Consider the following 18,720-nt stretch of genomic DNA (forward strand, 5'->3'; position numbering starts at 1 on the left):
GATTCCGTAGGTAACCCTGTATCCCATTACCTACCGTGCATTTTTAAGTTAGTGTCTTAATGCGCAAGCAGTAAAGGACAGAGTGAATATCATAAAATCCCATAAACTCTCAGTTAAGAGCGAGAGTAGGCTGAGAGGCCTAGAGAGATGATGATGACTCAGTGATGGGGAGAAGTCATATTTGCCAGCTAGTACAAAAAAGGCCTGTGGAACCAAAGGATGTTTAAGATTCCTCCACATCTATAATTCTAAACAAATAGATCAGAAGCTAATACTCTGGGCTTAACTGTGGACTCAGTTACTCGCTTTAGTGGTGATGGTAAAGCTTTCCTCTTTGTCTTTGGTTGAGAGGCTAGTGAAGGCACATTTTATTCATTTTTTCCTTATAAATTCTTCTCTGAAATAACTTACTTATTTTTCCCCTTTAAAAAGTTGATAAACGGAATGGCTCAAGTCACATTTAACTCTGAAACAGCAGTTAAAGAATTGTCCTATGAAAGTCTAGAAGATTTAAATGACAAGTACCTCTATATTGGTGTGACAATCATAGAGTCTACAGGTAAGTTTGTTTTTCCTTCTTAAACTTTCTCTTGGCAAATATTTGTTGTTGTTTAGTTGCTAAGTCATGTCTGACTCTTTTGCAACTCCATGGACTGTAGCCCACCAGGCTCTTCTGTCCATGGAATTTTCCAGGCAAGAATACTGGAGTGGGTTGCCATTTCCTTTTCCAGGGGACCTTCCTGACCCAGGGATGGAACCTGCATCTCCTGTGTCTCCTGCCTTGGCAGGCAGATTCTTTACCACTGAGCCACCAGAAAAGATCCCCCTGGGGGAGGGCATGGCAGCCCACTCCAGTGTTCTTGCCTGGAGAACCCCATGGACAGAGGAGCCTGGCGGGCTATAGTCCACGGGGTCACAAAGAATTGGACACGACTGAAGCGACCTAGCATGCGCCAGAGAAGGGACTCCCTTGGGAAATATTCAGACAGCATATTAGAGGTGTAAATAATCACTACATTCTTTCACATTTTACTTCCTTTCATAGTTAAATTTTATTTTTGCATCATTAAAACTGGGATTGGAGTGTAGCTTTGTCACTCCCTAGTCACTGCGTCTCTACTATCTCAATGGCGAGAAGGGATAACGCCCAACCATTTAACAGTCCCACTGGCTCACAGCCTGTCTGGCTTGAACATCTGGCACCTCAGTTTTCTCACCCAGGAGGAAATCAAAATCAAAGAGATTATGTGTGTAAAGACATTTGGTGAAGTACCATGCAAATGAAAGTTACTGCTACTACCACTGTTTTATCCACTTAGTTGTATAATGATGGAGTTGAACAAAGTACATCATAAAGCCCTTTTCTTCTGGAATAGTAATTCTATCCAAAACTGCAGGTAATGTTTCTAAACTGGATCCAATAATGGTATATACCTCTCAGCGTCACGGTGGGAATAAAAGAGTCAGTATCCGCATCACCACCTCTTCTCCCCGTTCTCCTGCCCTCCCCTCCTCTTCACTCCTCCTCCCCTCCTGGTTCTCCTCCCTCTCCTCCCCTTCCTCCCCCTCGTCTTCCCCTTCTTCCTCTCCTCCTCACCACCTGTTTTTTTTTCTTAGCATTCTTAATATCTTATCTAGTACTCTTAACCCTCACTCCAATGGTTTTAATAGTTCTTAATTATTACTCCCAGTTGGATTACTTTGTCTTACTTGCGATATATCTTGATTACTAACGTACCTTATATTTGCAGGTCTATATTGAACCCCCAATCAACCATGAACAAATAATTTAACCATACTAAGTCCATTTTTTTTTCAATAAAATGACTGTCTCACTAGAAGATTCCTAAGTCTCCTTCTACCTCTTTAAATTTGTCCTTCTAGGGAAGCAGAACGAACAGCTGAGGTGATTACAGAGTTATTAAGCACCTTGTATACATCAGATGCTCAATAGATGTGGGAGAATGGTGATGACTTTAGACTCCCTGCCCTCTCTATATTTTTGACATTGTTTTAATGTTTCTTTCTTAATGTTATTTTTCTCAATTTATTTAAAATAAATTCAGTTTAGGCAATATTTATTAGATATGCAAAAACTGCTGCCAAATATGCAAGCTTACAAATGTTAATGATGAATAATTTCAGTACTCAAGTGGCTTAAAAACACGCATCAGCTTTAAGACAAATAAACAAAGAACTCTTTGACAAGAAGGAATTTCATGTGTGCTGTAAGCAAAGTGCTTAATGCTACTGACCTTCGGAAGAAGATGAGCTCCTAGATGATTGTTGAGCAACCAACAAAGATGTCCTGAAGATGATTGGTCTTGTCTTGAAAGACTAGTAGGGTTTTGAGGAAGGGATGACAGGCAGGGTGAAGTGGGGCACTCTTCAGAGAGGGGACATATCAAGGGTGACCTTTGAGAATAGTAGATTATTCTGTTGACTGAAGTATAGGATATGCATGTAGGGGTGCATATGTGCAAGCTAAGTCACTTCAGTCATGTCCAACACTGTGTGGCCCCATGCACTGAAACCCAGCAGGTTCCTCTGTCCATGGGGTTCTCAAGGCAAGAATACTGAGTAGGTTGCCATGCCCTCCTCCAGGGGCTCTTCCTGACCCTGGGTTTGAAACCATGTCTCTTAAGTCTCCTGCATTTGTGGGTGGGTTCTTTACCACTAGCGCTACCCGGGAAGCCCGTATGTGGGAGGACCAGGGATATAATCCTGGAAAGAAGTTAGGGATACTAGAGCTCTGTATATTATTCTTGTAACTTCTTATACATAAGTTTTAGCTAAAGGGTAACACTATTGGGTCTTGCCAGTAGACCCTCTGGGTTTTCTCTACCTCAAGATCTTTTTTTATGTTTTCTCCAATTCTCTCCATATCCCTGCTCCCTAAAGATGACCTCCCTGTAAGGCTTAGTCTCTGGCCGACCCTTTCTTCTCTCCTTAATGCGTTCTATGTATTTAAATGAAATTCAAGCAGCTGGTGAAAAGTGATGTCCCCACTTCAAATGTCTCCTCAGTCCGATCCTATTGCTCTACTTCCAGAAGGGCCATCTCTACGCATAAGCCTTGAGCACAAAGCTTTGGAAACTCCTGAAAAGGGTTTAAACTCTTCTCTGCACTGCCCCTCTGAACCAAGACCCATGTCCTACTTGCTATTGGTAAATGAATGAGTGCAGGAATGGAGTGAATGAATGAAGGAATGAGTGGGTCTGTGGAGACACATGGAGACAAACACAGCTCCCCACACAGATCAGTACACTTCTAATAGATTTTTGTTATTTCTTTAGGTGGATTTTCTGAAGAAGCAGAAATCCCTGGCATCAAATATGTCCTTTCTCCCTACAAATTGAATTTGGTTGCTACTCCTCTTTTTGTGAAGCCTGGGATTCCATATTCTGTCAAGGTTAGATTGGGGGTGGGGGGTACTGCTGAATGTGATTATCTTTCTCTAAAAATATGGGAGGATGATAATGGAGAGGCAAAGCACAGAGGGAACCCAATCTGTGCATGGAATCTCTCTCTCTGACAATGTAGTCGGCAGTGGGAACTGCTGACCAGCTTCTTTCTTGGGAATAATATCAAACCTTAGGACAGTATCAGTATTTAGTAAGATAGCCTGTGTTAGACATTCCCTAAATGAGCCTTACATTAACAATATATATTATAAATAAAATTCCATATGTCTATGGTTCAAAAAATACTAACATTTAAAATTATTTGACAACATGTTCTTAAAAAGTCTTAAGACAGAGATATCATCTCTTGAAAATAAACCCCTTTCTCTCTTTTTTTATTTCCTATGTGTCTGAGGGTGCGTTTCTGCGCTCTTCACTCTGCCTTCTCTTTGTACACGACTCTATCTGATCTCATCTCTCTGCATTGTTCTCTGTCCTTTCCATCTTGACACTTTTCTGTCGGTCCCTGACTCTTTCCTCTCTGGTTTTTGTTTTTTTTTCTCCTTTTCAATATTTTCTCTCCTTCTTCCTCTTTTCCTTTTTAAAATGTTGATAGTACGGAGCTAAAACATTTATCTGACCTTGTTATTATATTTTATTGTATTTAGTATTCTATATCTGATTATATATTATATAAAACATACTCTATTACATATACTGTGTTTTATTATATTTATAAAATGAAAATTTTTATTCCCTATCCTTTAGAAAGCTGTAGATCACTGGCTTTTAAGAGAAAAAGATTTACCAGACCCCAAGCAAACTTTGGACATGCTAATAACCTCTTAATACATATACAACATATATAATAATATATAACTTGTTACTATATAATGCATATAATAATTTATAATTTATTATAGAGTATATTAATATAATATGTACAAAAGATCATAAAATATGTCACTATATAGAATATATTTATTATTTTAAAATGTCTATATATTTATATATATTATATTTGTCTTTATATAAAATATATTTATATTCTATATATCTTTATATATTCCTATCACATATAAAAATAAATAATGTAAAATATACCTTTGTGGAAATTCTATATGAATTTAGCATATGCATGGCAATGAGAGGTAAAATTTAAGGAGAAAAAAAAATGTAATTGTTTCTCATGGGGCTTCTCTGGTAGTTCAGCTGGTAAAGACTCTTCCTGTAATGCAGGAGACCCCAGTTTGATTCCTGGGTGGGGAAGATCCCCTGGAGAAGGCCATGCAACTCACTCCAGTACTCTTGCCTGGAGAAACCCCACGGACAGAGGAGCCTGGGGGGCTACAGTCCATGGGGTTGCAAAGAGTCAGACATGACTGAGAGATTAAGCCCTATACTATTGTTTCTCACATCTAAGAGATTAATTCCCAGATGTGATTGCTTCATTTTCTCTTTTATCTAGTTTTCAACCAATTGAAGAAACACAGAAATTAAATAACAGAAGACCTTATCTCATCTACTTGGCAGGCCTAATGCAATATTTATATTCTGAGTCTTCTTGATATACAGGGGAATCCATTCAAGAATGATTTAACTAAATAAGATTAGACCCTTTTAATATAAGATGAGAATATGCTTCTCTTTACTGAATTGAATATGAATAATTTATACATTGGTGAGGAGAAAGGAAAATTATTTCAGAACTGTTTTGCTTTAAAAGAAGTGATGAGCTGTGGAAATGAATTTGGACTGTTCTGGCAAACAGGTGCAAGTTAAGGATTCATTTGACCATTTGGTAGGAGGGATACCGGTGACCCTGAGTGCAAAAACGCTCGATGTGAACCAAGAGACATCTGACTTGGAGTCAAAGAAAAGTGTAACACGTTCCAGTGACGGAGTAGCTTCTTTTGTGGTGAATCTCCCATCTGAAGTGACGGTGCTGGAGTTTAATGTGAGCTGAATTCTCCTGTTAAATTTTCTAGGACAATGTGTACTTTTGACTGTGTGTTTTGGCCAATGTGCAGAAAAAAATGTGGTAGATTTTAGACATGAGTCCAGCGAACAGTTCCACAATTTTGCAACCAAGGGGGGAAAAAAAGCACCAGAGGCAATCTGCAAATTAATTGAATGGTCCTTTAGGAAGATAAATGTACCAGTTTTTTATTTGGGGTGAATTATTTTCTCTTGCATTAGTAAGACTGTATTAAAATCTAAAAGCACGAAATAGGAATAACAGTGAAAATTAGTGATAGAAAGTCTCTCTTTCCCACGTCACAACTTTTATCTCTTTTCAGGGCCACAAAGGAGTCAAATGTGGAAGCCTCTCTTTTTTTTTCTAGCTGTATGAATCACTCTACCTGAAAATTCACTTAATAGTCTTTTCTCCCAGCAAATAATATTTAGGTTCCCAACTCCAGATAAAAAATAACTTAATAATGTGTGTCAATGACCCCAGCATGCACAGATTCACTGTCATCTACTCAGCCCTTACGAAGTGCTAGACATCATACTAGAGCTTTACGTAGAACACATTCAATACCCATGTAGTCAGCTCTCTGAATTAGAGAATATTATCTTTGCCATTTTGCTGCTGAGGAAACAGAGGCTTTTGACCTCTCTTGTGGTTAAATAGCTTACCCAGACTTGCTGAACGCCGGCACTTGAATGCAAACCAATGTATATCTCACCCCAGATATCAACCCCTCTGGGGTCAAAGGCCGACGTCACTGCCGTGATCGCACTCCTGCTCCACTCTGTTTGTAAGCCGTTGTCTGTGCCATGACTTCACAGTGAAACAGGCCAGAAAGTCTGGGTGACGTCCATTCACAACTCCTGTCCCCATCCTCAGGACCTCCCCACTGCTACCCCTGTAACCCGTAAGAAAAGAGTGCCCAGCTTACCATGACACTCAAGGATACCCATGTTTGTTCCATGAGCATCATTCTGTTTTCACTTCACTGGCCCTTCCCACCATAACCCACAGTCCTATATTATCCCAGTTATTGTCCATAGCCTTTGTAGAGTTATTTGATACCACAGCTGTACAAACACATTGGAGTAGTGGATTTCTTTTTCTTTAGCAATTGGTGGTGTGAAATTTAGAAATGTGTAAAGCAAAGAAAGGAATTTAAAAGGTATGTTTCACAGAAAACATACCTTTTTACATCACAGTCCATGCATCTTTGTTTAACTCTTTTTTCCTTTTCAGGTCAAGACCAACGATCCAGATCTTCCCGACGAAAATCAGGCCAGTAAAGATTACCGAGCAATAGCGTATTCATCTCTCAGCCAAAGTTACCTTTATATTGACTGGACAGAAAACTATAAACATTTGCTTGTGGGAGAACATCTGCATATTGTTGTTACACCCAGAAGCCCATATATTGACAAAATAACTCACTACAATTACTTGGTAAGTATAATAATGATAGATTTACCTGATTTTCCTTTGCTTACAGAGAAGTGTTAGAATGATCACTTACATATGTTCTTACAAAGCATTTCCAAGAACATCACCTAATTGAATAATCAGTTTTTCAAAAGCCTTTGAGACAGGGCATAATTTTCATGACTCTTTCACAGAAGAGGACTGAGGGGCAAAAGACTTAGGACTCACCACAGTCATTCGACTTAAAAAGAAAGGTTGTGATTAGAACTGGGAACCTCTGATTCTCCGTGTGACACGCCTTTCCCAAAGAGAGCCTGATTCCTCCACAGAGAGCGCCTGATTAAATTCTCACATTACCTCTGCTCTGCTTCATGGCCAAAGATTACATACCTAGACCCATTTAAAATACGTGCGTTTCACTGTAATATAGGAGGGACCCAAATCCTGCTCTTAAGAGGTGAGTCATTTCAAACCTGCTCCAGGAATATCCCTATTACATCACTTACATTAAACAGAGGTGTCAGTCAAGGCTGTCAGTGAAAGCTAGGAAAGAATGTACAAAAAATGTTATAGGCATCCTGACAATTACCAAAGAAATGGGATTAATTATTTTGATGTTCAGGCCAAATAAGTGATGATGACTTTATTTCAACAGTTTTAAGGAAAAAATTTAAATGACATTTAGTTAGTTCCTAAACTTCAGTCCCTTCATCTGCACAATGAAGATAGTATTCCCATCCTTTTGGTTATCATGGAAACTAAAAGAGTTAATTGAACATGAAGTTCCTGGCACATAGTAGGCCCTTGCAATATTAACTTTCTTTTTCTTTAACATAATTTCTACTCCCACTCCCGAGTGCTATCCTAAAGCACAGGTTATGTTTTTGTAATTACCATTTCTGCTGCTGTTTATTTTTAGGTTTTATCCAAGGGCAAAATTGTTCACTTTGGCACAAGGGATAAACTTTCGGATTCAGCTTATCAAAGTATAAACATTCCAGTGACACAGAACATGGTTCCTTCAGCTCGTCTCCTGGTCTATTACATCGTTACAGGAGAGCAGACTGCAGAATTAGTGTCCGATTCAGTCTGGTTAAATATTGAGGAAAAGTGTGGCAACCAGCTCGAGGTAAGGCACAAATTGTAAGTCCCAATCAGATTTTCTCCTGAATAAAGGGGCTGTAAATGCAGCTATCTGTGAAGTTTTGTCATACAAATGATTATTTTCTTTTCCAAATGACCTTTAGGTTCATCTGTCTCCAAGTACAGATACATATTCCCCTGGCCAACGGGTATCTCTTAATATGGAAACTGAGTTGGATTCCTGGGTAGCTTTAACAGCAGTGGATAGTGCTATATATGGAGTGCAAAGAACAGCCAAGAGACCCCTGGAAAGAGTTAAGTGGTGTGTGGTTTCGGTTACTGGGGTGGCCCTATGCAGTGCGTCACAAACGGGGGCCCTTAGGGTAAGTTGTGGGGAAAGAATTAAATGAAGACTAGACTTGCTTTTCTACTGACGCAATCTTCTCAGAACAGGGGCTCTTAGGAAGGTAAGCCATCCTCACGTTAGTCTCCAAAGCCCAGGTCTGTCCTTTTTTACTTTTCCGAGTATGGAGTCCAGCGCTTTACAGACACGTGACCGTGATAGTAGTGTCATTCACGGGGTCAGGGTACCACCGGTTGGCGGGGTTTGGAGATTTGGGAGCAGGGGGCTTTAGAGCAGCAGCACTAGAGAAGAATGAACAGGCAGCCTCTGGGGTTTCTGGCTTTTGTTTCCTTTTTTTACCCATTAAAATCTATGGCCCAGAAGAGTCTGAAAATTGTTCATTTCCTCTGAAAGTGAGAGGGAAAATTACTTAGTTGCGTCTGACTCTTTGAGACCCCGTGGACTATACAGCCCATGGAATTCTCCAGGACAGAATACTGGAGTGGGTGGTGGCCTTTTCCTTCTCCAAGGGATCTTCCCAACCCAGCGATTGAACCCAGGTCTCCTGCATTGCAGGCAAATTCTTCACCAGCTAAGCCACAAGGAAAGCATAAGAATGCTGGAGTGGGTAGCCTATCCTTTCCCCAGGGGATCTTCCCAGCCCAGGAATCGAACCAGGGTCTACTGCATTGCAGGTGTATTCTTTTCCTCTAAGTTCCCATTTACCTCCCCTATGTGAAGTGAAAGTTGTTCAGTCGTGTCCGACTCTTTGCCACCCCATGGACTATATAGTCCTCAGAATTCTCCAGACCAGAATACTGGAGTGGGTAGCCTTTCCCTTGTCCAGGGGATCTTCCCAACCCAGGGATCGAACCCAGGTCTCCTGCATTGCAGATGGATTCTTTACCAGCTGAGCCACAAGGGAAGCCCTTACCTCCCCTATACTCTGCTACTATTTTCTAGACTTGAATTACTTTGAAGAAGGAAGAAAGAACTGAGAAACCATTAAGTTAAAAATATTCAGAAAGGAAAAATTATTTGGAGTCAAAATTAAAACTGGGAAAAGCCTCCCCCCAAACAAATTCTCATCCACTTAGAACCTAGAGCCCTCTTCCCCAAAATACGAGAGATTGTGCTATTTTTTTTCTTTCAGCGATTTAAAAACTAGCTTATTAATTCACTTATTCATACATTCACTCATTTATTCTTTTTTGGACATTATATTTATTACAGTATGCACTCTATGTACAAAACAGCATGGGTTGATTTCGAAGCATCATCTTATCAAAGCTTAAAACTTAGTTTTTGATTTAATTTTGAATAGGTATGTATTTTTAAAAACAAAAGAACAAACTAAAGGAAGGAAGTTGGGAAATTCGGTCTTTGGCCGTTTGATAAATGATAGGCCTGTGCATTTCACAGATTTGTTAGAATCAGGTAACAATTTGTACCTTTAGTTTTTCAGAGGAATGATTTCCATATCTGATTAGGCTTACTATTTTGCCTTTTAGGAATTGTGCTAAGAATTATTAAATTAACTAAGTACCTCTGAACAGGTATTTCAAACTTTAGAGAAGAGTGACCTGGGCTGTGGGGCAGGCGGTGGCCGAGACAATGCAGACGTATTCTACCTAGCTGGACTCACTTTCCTCACCAACGCAAATGCAGATAACACCCAAGAAAATGGTAAAACACACAGCTTTGTGTTTATTCTTCAAACTGATTACTGAAATTTACGTGAACAATTTGCCTCCCAGACTTCGTTGTTGTCCCTCCTCCAGAATAATTCACTACACTGATCTTACGGCAACATGACTAGGTAACTCCTCTGTAAAAAACGTTTCATTAACCTTCAACATAAAGTCCAAATTCTTTTCTGTGATACTCCAGGCCCTCTGTGATTTTCTCCCCGGCTCTTTGCAGCTGTTTCTCATCCCACTCTACGTGACCTTGTGTTTATGCCGTAGAGAACCAGGTGTAGTTGTGGATGGCACTAGCCTATTTTACATCTTTGACTTCTCCTTACTAGGACTGCTTCCCTTTTATTAACCTGCAAAAGCTAGTGGAAGAATCATCTCCTCTATGCAACCTCTTCCTCATGTAAAATCGATCATCTCCTCTCCTTTGATCGGGGACTGCTACAGGGACTAGATCTGTTTGTGAGTGATTTAATAGAAGTACATCATGCAGAGCCTTAAACTCCGCGGCCCATCTTGTTTCAGTCGCTGCACTGGGCCTCTTTAAGGGCAAGGGCCACATCTTAACTGTTTTCTTTCTGCGGCTTTAAAACTGTTCGTAATTATACTTGATACTATTATCTATAATAATATAAGCACAGAAAATAATTAAAATAGCATACCTAGCAAAAACTTGGCTCACTCCTAAGGGCTTAGGTATTTCTCTGTAATCAGTGGATCAAAAAGGTTATAGGGTCTAAAACCAAACTCAGACCAAACAAGTCAAACTGTGTAACAACAGATTGTGAGCCCCTCCAAACACAAGTCACACTGAGAAGTGTAGTGTGCAGAGCTTGGTCAGAAGTAGCTTCTCAATGTTTGTTGAATGAATTACGTGAATGTCTTTTAAAAAATACTTTCATGGGATTTTGTGGTTTTTGAGATTTTATCTCCTTTCCCCCTCCTTTTTTTCTTTATCTTTTTAAAACAGATGAACCTTGTAAGGAAATTCTCAGGCCAAAGAGAATGCTGCAAAAGAAGATAGAGGAAGAAGGTACTATAAAAGTTTCATGTGATTGTCAAAAGTTTATGATCATGTAATTAAAAAGCTGGAGAAAACTAAACATCATCTAATTTCTCCTCGTTCAGATGAATGGGTGAAAAGGAAGCTATATACAGACATCTAGCTCATCTCCCTTGGAACGATTCATCTAAACAGATCCAGTAGTTCATTTGCCATAACCTTAATCTAAGGGAAATAAGTCTTTGTTATTTCTATCTCTAAAATACAAAAGATTAACTTTTATTTGTTACAAATATTTCCTCTCTGCAAACTTCATCTAGTGACTAAAATTACATTCTTCCATTTTATTCTAACAAAATCCATGGTTTAATTAACTTCAAGATATACCTAGATGTCTATCTCTTCTTGCATACATTAAATACTTAAGAATAAGTTGGATTATTGGGAGGAATAAGCCCAATAGAAATTATTTTTAAGTATTATTTAAACAGAGATATGCTAATTGGCAATGATACAATAGAAAGAACATTGAACTAGGAGTCAGTGACCTCAGCTCAACTGAGAAGGATGTTTATAGTAATACAATAATGCTTTGCATTTATATAAGAGTCATTTTAATTCTGGCTTTCATTCTGAGTTTTAAGGATATCAGAAGAGAGATATCGGTTCATCCAAGCATTTATGATGAAGGATGATGCCACTGGTGAAGGCGTACAAACTGCAAGAAACGTTTGAAAAAAATAGGACATTTAGCTTGAAGAAGAACATACTCTTATAGTGATAACTATCTTCAAATATTCTGCAGACTTTTCAGACTAATTTATTTTATTCAAAAGGGTGCTGAATCCAAGGTGTTCGTTTCAAAAACCAGTACTTAGGTTAGTTACAGGAGGCCCATAAACATTTAGTGCGAATCAGAAGGGACAATGGACTACTTTATGAGGCCACACTGTTCCCATTCCTATGGTAGTTCCAAAAGGAGGCTTGGCTGTCCACCAGCCGTGACTATTGTGGGCCAGGGGTCCTGTGGCAGCAGAAACCTGGTATCCCTCTAGAGCCCTTCTAAGCATGAGATGCCTTGACTCTATGAATAATCAAGGTCATTTGAATTATGATCATTTCAGCTGCCAAATACCAACACATAATGGTGAAGAAATGTTGTTATGATGGAGCCCATCGGAATGATTATGAAACCTGTGAGCAGCGAGCCGCTCGGATTAAGATAGGCCCAAGATGTGTCAAAGCTTTCAAGGAATGTTGTGCCATCGCAACCCAGTTCCGGGCTGAAGAGTCTCACAAAAATATGCAACTAGGAAGGCTACGTAAGTTTGACATTTTCTGTCGGAAAATATGGAAAATTTGATGTAACTTTATGCTGCCAAAAAAGGTGGTTTTCATGCTCTATTTAAAATGGAAAGTAGAAAAGAGAACTTGTAAATGCTCTTAAGAAAAAAAATTGTTGTCACTTTTGGGAATCAGAAGAGGTAAGCATAGTATAGAGCAGAATGCTCTAGTCCGTAGTCAAGACCCAGGCAAGTCTAAAGCTGACTCATTCTATAAACATGAATGATTTTTCATCCTCTCTGAGCCTCACTCTCCTCATTTTTAAAGCAAGAAACTTGGGCCAGATGATACCTAATATGCCTTTGAGTTCTAAAATTTCATGATTCTGTGAGATTACAACCATTAAAATCCTGTTTGGACCTATACTGACCAAATATAGCAGAAGATTTCAAAGTGTAGCGTAAAGTTAAATGTACTTACGTAAAAGTTGAAATCTTATTTCAATTGAAACCACCATATACATTTTCAGAATTAACAGGTTTTCAGAACTTTTAGGACTTTCGATTCATTCATATACAGTCAAAACAAACAAAAACAGAATGATAGATCCTGTTTGATTGTTTTGCTTAACAGTATGTCTTAAATGTTATCGTTCCGAGTGGATATATTTCTGCAGAAATAGATTCCTGTGGCCGTTTGTTGAAACCAAGTCATTAGATATATTTAGGTTGTTTTCAGATTTTTGCTTATTACATGCAGTATTTTTTATGAATAATCTAGTACATGTCCATTTCTCATGCTCCAGTTTTTCAACTCTAATCATCGGGTTGGCATCAGTTGCCTGAATTCAGCCTCTCCAGTTCCCTCCTCTCTGTTCCTTGTTCTAGACAGCTTAGCTTCCCAAATATCATGCCTGGTGTTGCAACTCTGCCAGGGTCTGTACGGGTTTCTCTCCCTGCTCTGAAGCCTGTAAACTGCCTCCAGACAGTAAATCCGGATAATTTTGGGGTTTACCTAATCTGACTCCCTTCCCTGAGGGATCACTGATCTGGCTCACTTATGCTCTAATATCTGAAAGCAAGCTATTGTGTCTGGTTTTCTAGTTTTTTTAAGGCAGAGAAGTAACTCTAGTCCCTATCAGAACATCTTGGACATAAGCAGACATTCTGCTCATTTTATTAAAGGAAATATAAATAAAAGTCTGCGGTAAGGCAAAGAATCACATTAACTTCCCTATTTTATAAAATAATAACAATTATTGCAATTTTTAAAATGTAAATAACTTTTTAAAAATTTACTTATTTATTTATTTGGCTGCATTGGGTCTTAGTTGTAGCATACGGGATCTAGTTCCCTGACCAGGGATCAAACCCAGGTCCCCCGCATTGGGAGCTCAGAGTCATAGCCACTGGACCACTAGGAAAATCCCTGCAATAGATAGGGATAGGCTTTATAGACTAATTAGTATTTTGTATAATTTTCAGGACATGAAACATTTAGCAATTTAGAAAAAAAGTTATTAAATAAATTTTTATGCTGTATTCATTTTGTCAGTGCTACTAGTGGAGAAATTCTAAGGCCTTTATTGTTCTATTTTGAAATTGCTAAACAAAATGTTTCATTGACCTTTCAGAAAATGCTTAAGCTATTGATTAATGTCTACATTTAAAAATTCAGCCCTAGGTAGAATTTTTGTTGTTTTTCCATAATCATATATACTTTCCCCCCCCAGATATAAAGTCTCTTTTACCAGTAACCAAACCAGAAATAAGAAGCTATTTTCCAGAAAGCTGGTTATGGGAAGTTCATCATGTCCCCAAAAGGTATTATGTTTCTTTGACATTCCTCTGAAAAATATGGGAAAATATGACCAAAAATCTGGAAGCTACCCATTTCCCAACAGTTTATTTAGGAGTTAAAATCATACCACCACTGGGTCAAATTTTATTTTATTTATTTATTTTTTTAACATGTGATTTGCTCTGAGAATTAGTTCCATGGCAAGATCAACTCTTGGGGAAGAAGGGTACTATTCCATTCAACTTCATTCCATTTCAGTGAGTCTTTGCTGATCACAACTGTGTTCTTTATGCTGTATCACACAGCTGTTTTCATCCTGAAATACCTGTCACTACAAAGCAAACATTGACTAATAGGGAGAAAGATTCTTTTCTTGTTAAAGTCCTTATTCAACACATGTCTATGCAGTGCCTACTCTGTATCAGGCACTGAAAACAGTGCTACTTCCGTGCATGTCACCCTTCCTCAGGTTGGCCAAGAGTGGGGATGGACAGGATCTCAAAGCACAGACTTTCCAAGGAGCAGTGAAGGCAGTGAGTTCAGGGCCTGACACCCAACTTCTTCTGGGTCCCCTGTTCTCTACCCCTGTCCCACCCGACTCCTCCTCCACAGCGCTGTCCGCCTCATCTGACATTGCCCCTTGCCTTGCGTTTCCCTCCAGAAGCCTTTCTCCCATGATTCCCCCACCTAGTGATTGGACGTATTACCCCTTCAACGAACCCTGTTACACATATCATGCAGTATATATAACAAGGTCCTATTTACCCAACTATCTATCACATTAAAATATAAATACATCCAGAGCAAGGACTAAATTCAGACCAGTTTTATATCCAATCCCTGGCATAGGGTCCAGCTTGCAGAGGCACTAAAACAAACGTGTTGAATCAGTGCACACTGCCTCTGAACTTTTTTTGTTTTATTGGTACAATTGATTTACTGAACATAGACTGTGAACTGCTTGAGAGCAGAGCTGTATCAATGAGTGCTGTATACTCAGTATTCAGTAGTGCTATGCTTGACACGAAGTTGGTGCACAGTAGTTGTTTGTTGAATGAGTACAAGCTTGATCTTCATCAGAAATTTTTAGTTATGTCAGCTTTGTTATGAGCAGTTTTAAGATACATTAGTATTTTGCTTCCCTATTTTAGAACACACTATACAATAAACAGCCCATGGGGTCACAAAAGAGCCAGCCACAACTTAGCAACTAAACAACATGATAAACATATTTTTTTCTTTGAACTGTATGTTTTGAGTTTGCAGTGTTTCAAAGGTATCCTTCCAAATGTGAATTCTCATCATACCAGTAAAATATGTAAATTATGGAACGAATATAAGAATTACTGGATATATTTTTCTTGCTTGATTTCTCCTTAATACCTGATGTGATTTTTTTTTCTTTCTTCTAAAGTAGTATGAGGCAAAAATTCTTCACGTCAATTTTGGTTAGTAAATGTCCCATTGTATTTGAATATCAACATTTTAACTTTCAGAAACAAACTGCAGTTTGTGCTACCTGATTCTCTAACTACCTGGGAAATTCAAGGTGTTGGAATTTCAAATAGTGGTAAGCAAATTGAAGTTATCTATTTACGTAAGGAGTGATTTGATTTGGAAAAATGTGGGTTTTTTAAAAATTACTGTCTTTTTAGTTTACCCAGAACTTAAGTGGTGTCATTTATTAAAGTCTATTTATAATGTATTACAAAGAGACTTAGATAAGCTCACATCTTGGACTGCATCAGTTTCCTCTTTTGTTCTTCTATTAGTCATCATTTTATAAACACTGATGTGAAGCCCCCATTTTTCTTGTGTTATTCTCAGTGACTAGAAGATTGAGTAGAGTTAGAGACAAACACATGATTTCTCTCCTGGACCAGCCCCCTTTGTGGTGATTTAGTGCAGATACTTTATAAGTAACTTCAGACCTGGCTTGTTGGTTTGCTTGCTATTTTGTGTTCTTATAAATCTTGGCTTCCACAGCCAAAATTTTATGCCTGTTGAAACTATAATGAGTATCTAAAAAAGAGATTTGGTGCTTTAGTTAGTAATCATTCTCACTCCTTAAATAGAATTAAATATTTTTTGGATAAACACAGTTTTCTGTTAATACCAGTAATTAATGAACGAAGATCAATGATATAAGAATAGACCTTAAACTTTCTCACCTCAAGAAAAACATTGTGTAGTACATATGGTGGTGGATGTTAACTAGGCTTATTGTGGTGATCATTTACAATGTATACAAATATCAAATCACTATGTTATACATCTGAAGCTACTATAATGTTATATGCCAATTTTTATAGCTCAGTTTTAAAAAATCAGTGCATAGAAAATTCAAGGAAAATTCCATAGGGGTAATAGGGCAGAGGAAAAACACGATCTAGCATTCATTTTTCCTTGAAGCAAAGCAAATCTGAGACATTTTAGTACTAATAAAGTATTATGGGAATTCCCTAATTTACTTCAACTTTGCTTTTACTTGGGCTGAAGGTATATGTGTTGCTAATACTCTGAAAGCAAAGGTGTTCAAAAGCGTCTTCCTGGAAATGAATATACCATATTCTGTTGTACGAGGGGAACAGATCCAACTGAGTGGAACTGTTTACAACTATAGAACATCTGGAATTCAGGTAAGTAAATATTTATAGTATGTTCAAATAAATGGGAAAAAATGAAGATGTCCCTAGTCTTCTGAGAATTCTATTAATGGAATTACCATGTACACAAAAAATAAAAACTCAGTGAAGGGAGGAAGAAAAGTTAAAATTATTCATACAATTCCCATTAATGAAGAACACGAGTCCTTAAGATAACCGGCATGCTGTGGAGGCTCACGTTTGGTTCATCCGTCACCCTGGACTTTGAGTTTCCTGATTTTGCCTCCAGCAGCCCTTTCCTGTCTTCTTTCGGCCATTCACACTCTTCCCTTTGCACATCTTGCCTTCCCCTTGGAAAACTTTATTCCAAACATCTGAGTGACTGAACTGACTGTAAGGGAAACTGACCTGCTTACAACATTGAGTCTTTTACATGTCTTCATTCTTTTGCTTCATGTGCTAGGTCAGGGGTCAGCAATCTATGGCCTGTGGGCCAAAACTGGCCTGCTCCCTCCTTTATGGCGGATAAACGAAGAGTGTTTTTCACATCTCTAAAAGTTTGGGGGGAGGGGGCGGTGGGAGGTAAAAGAAGGATATTTCATGGCACATCAGAATTACATGAAATTCAAATTTCAGTGTCCATGAATAAAGTTTAAAGCTGCACTCATCTGTGTGTATTATCCATAGCAGTTTAGTAGCTGTGTCATAGACATATGTGGTACTTTCATTGCACTGCACTACTGCTCAAAGAATAGTGTGAACTGCAATGACATAATTACAACTAGACAGTATTTTAAGTGTCACACATCTCATGGTGTTGCCATATTTTATTTAATTTTAAATTGTCAGTGCATTCGTCGTCACATCAAAACAAGAAACAAGAACATCCACGATATCTTGGATTAATCACTGGTTAATCACCTTTCTACTTGTGTGCAGATCACACTTCCCTATTTTTTCACATTTAGTAACTTTGCATTGACCCTTGGGCTTTTTTCAGTTCAGTTCAGTCGAGTCGCTCAGTCATGTCTTACTCTTTGCGACCCCATGAACTGCAGCACGTCAGGCCTCCCTGTCCATCACCAACTCCCGAGTTTCCTCAAACTCATGTCCATTGAGTTGGTGATGCCATCCAACCATCTCATCCACTGTCATTCCCTTCTCCTCCTGCCTTCAATCTTTCCCAGCATCAAGGTATTTTCCAATGAGTCAGCTCTTCGCATCAGGTGGCCAAAGTATTAGAGTTTCAGCTTCAGCGTCAGTCCTTCCAATGAACACTCAGGACTGATCTCCTTTAGGATGGATTGGTTGGATCTCCTTGCAGGCCAAGGGACTCTCAAGAGTCTTCTCCAACACCACAATTCAAAAGTAACAATTCTTCGGCACTCAGGATTCTTTATAGTCCAACTCTCACATCCATACATGACCACTAGAAAAACCATAGCTTTGACTAGGTGGACCTTTGTTGGTAAAGTAATGTCTCTGCTTTTTAATATGCTGTCTAGGTGGGTCATAGCTTTTCTTCCAAGGACTAAGCGTCTTTTAATTTCATGGCTGCAGTCACCATCTGCAGTGATTGTGGAGCCCAAGAAAATAAAGTCTCTCACTGTTTCCATTGTTTCCCCATCTATTTGCCATGAAGTGATGGGACCAGATGCCATGACCTTAGTTTTCTGAATGTTGAGTTTTAAGCCAACATTTTCTCTCTCTCACTTTCATCAAGAGGCTCTTTAGTTCTTCTTCACTTTCTGCCATAAATGTGGTGTCATCTGTGTTTCTGAGGTTACTGATATTTCTCCCAGCAATCTTGATTCTATCTTGTGCTTCATCCAGTCCAGCATTTCTCATGATGTACGATGCATATAAGTTAAATAAGCAGGGTGACAAGAAAAATCCTTGACATAACTTCTTCCCTGATTTGGAACCAGTCTGTTGTTCCATGTCCAGTTCTAACTGTTGACTCTTGACCTACAGACAGATTTCTAAGGAGGCAGGTCACATGGTCTGGTGTTCCCATCTCTCTAAGAATTTTCCAGAGTTTGTTGTGATCCACACAGTCAAAGGCTTTGGCATAGTCAATAAAGCAGAAGTAGATGTTTTTCTGGA

General features: G+C 38.8%; 1 protein-coding gene across 1 annotated transcript in view; it reads left to right on the forward strand.

The window, feature by feature from the left end:
- Positions 1 to 18,720, forward strand: part of C5 (complement C5) — an 85,910-nt gene that overhangs the window by 22,261 nt on the left and 44,929 nt on the right. The window contains 12 exon segments of the mRNA XM_020893602.2: positions 433 to 559; positions 3,297 to 3,412; positions 5,176 to 5,361; positions 6,619 to 6,822; positions 7,718 to 7,927; positions 8,046 to 8,195; positions 9,781 to 9,910; positions 10,892 to 10,954; positions 12,049 to 12,246; positions 13,941 to 14,031; positions 15,505 to 15,578; positions 16,508 to 16,647. Coding sequence (XP_020749261.2) covers positions 433 to 559; positions 3,297 to 3,412; positions 5,176 to 5,361; positions 6,619 to 6,822; positions 7,718 to 7,927; positions 8,046 to 8,195; positions 9,781 to 9,910; positions 10,892 to 10,954; positions 12,049 to 12,246; positions 13,941 to 14,031; positions 15,505 to 15,578; positions 16,508 to 16,647 — 1,689 coding nt within the window.

Source organism: Odocoileus virginianus, chromosome 31, assembly GCF_023699985.2.
Source record: "Odocoileus virginianus isolate 20LAN1187 ecotype Illinois chromosome 31, Ovbor_1.2, whole genome shotgun sequence".
Taxonomy (NCBI): Eukaryota; Metazoa; Chordata; class Mammalia; order Artiodactyla; family Cervidae; genus Odocoileus; species Odocoileus virginianus.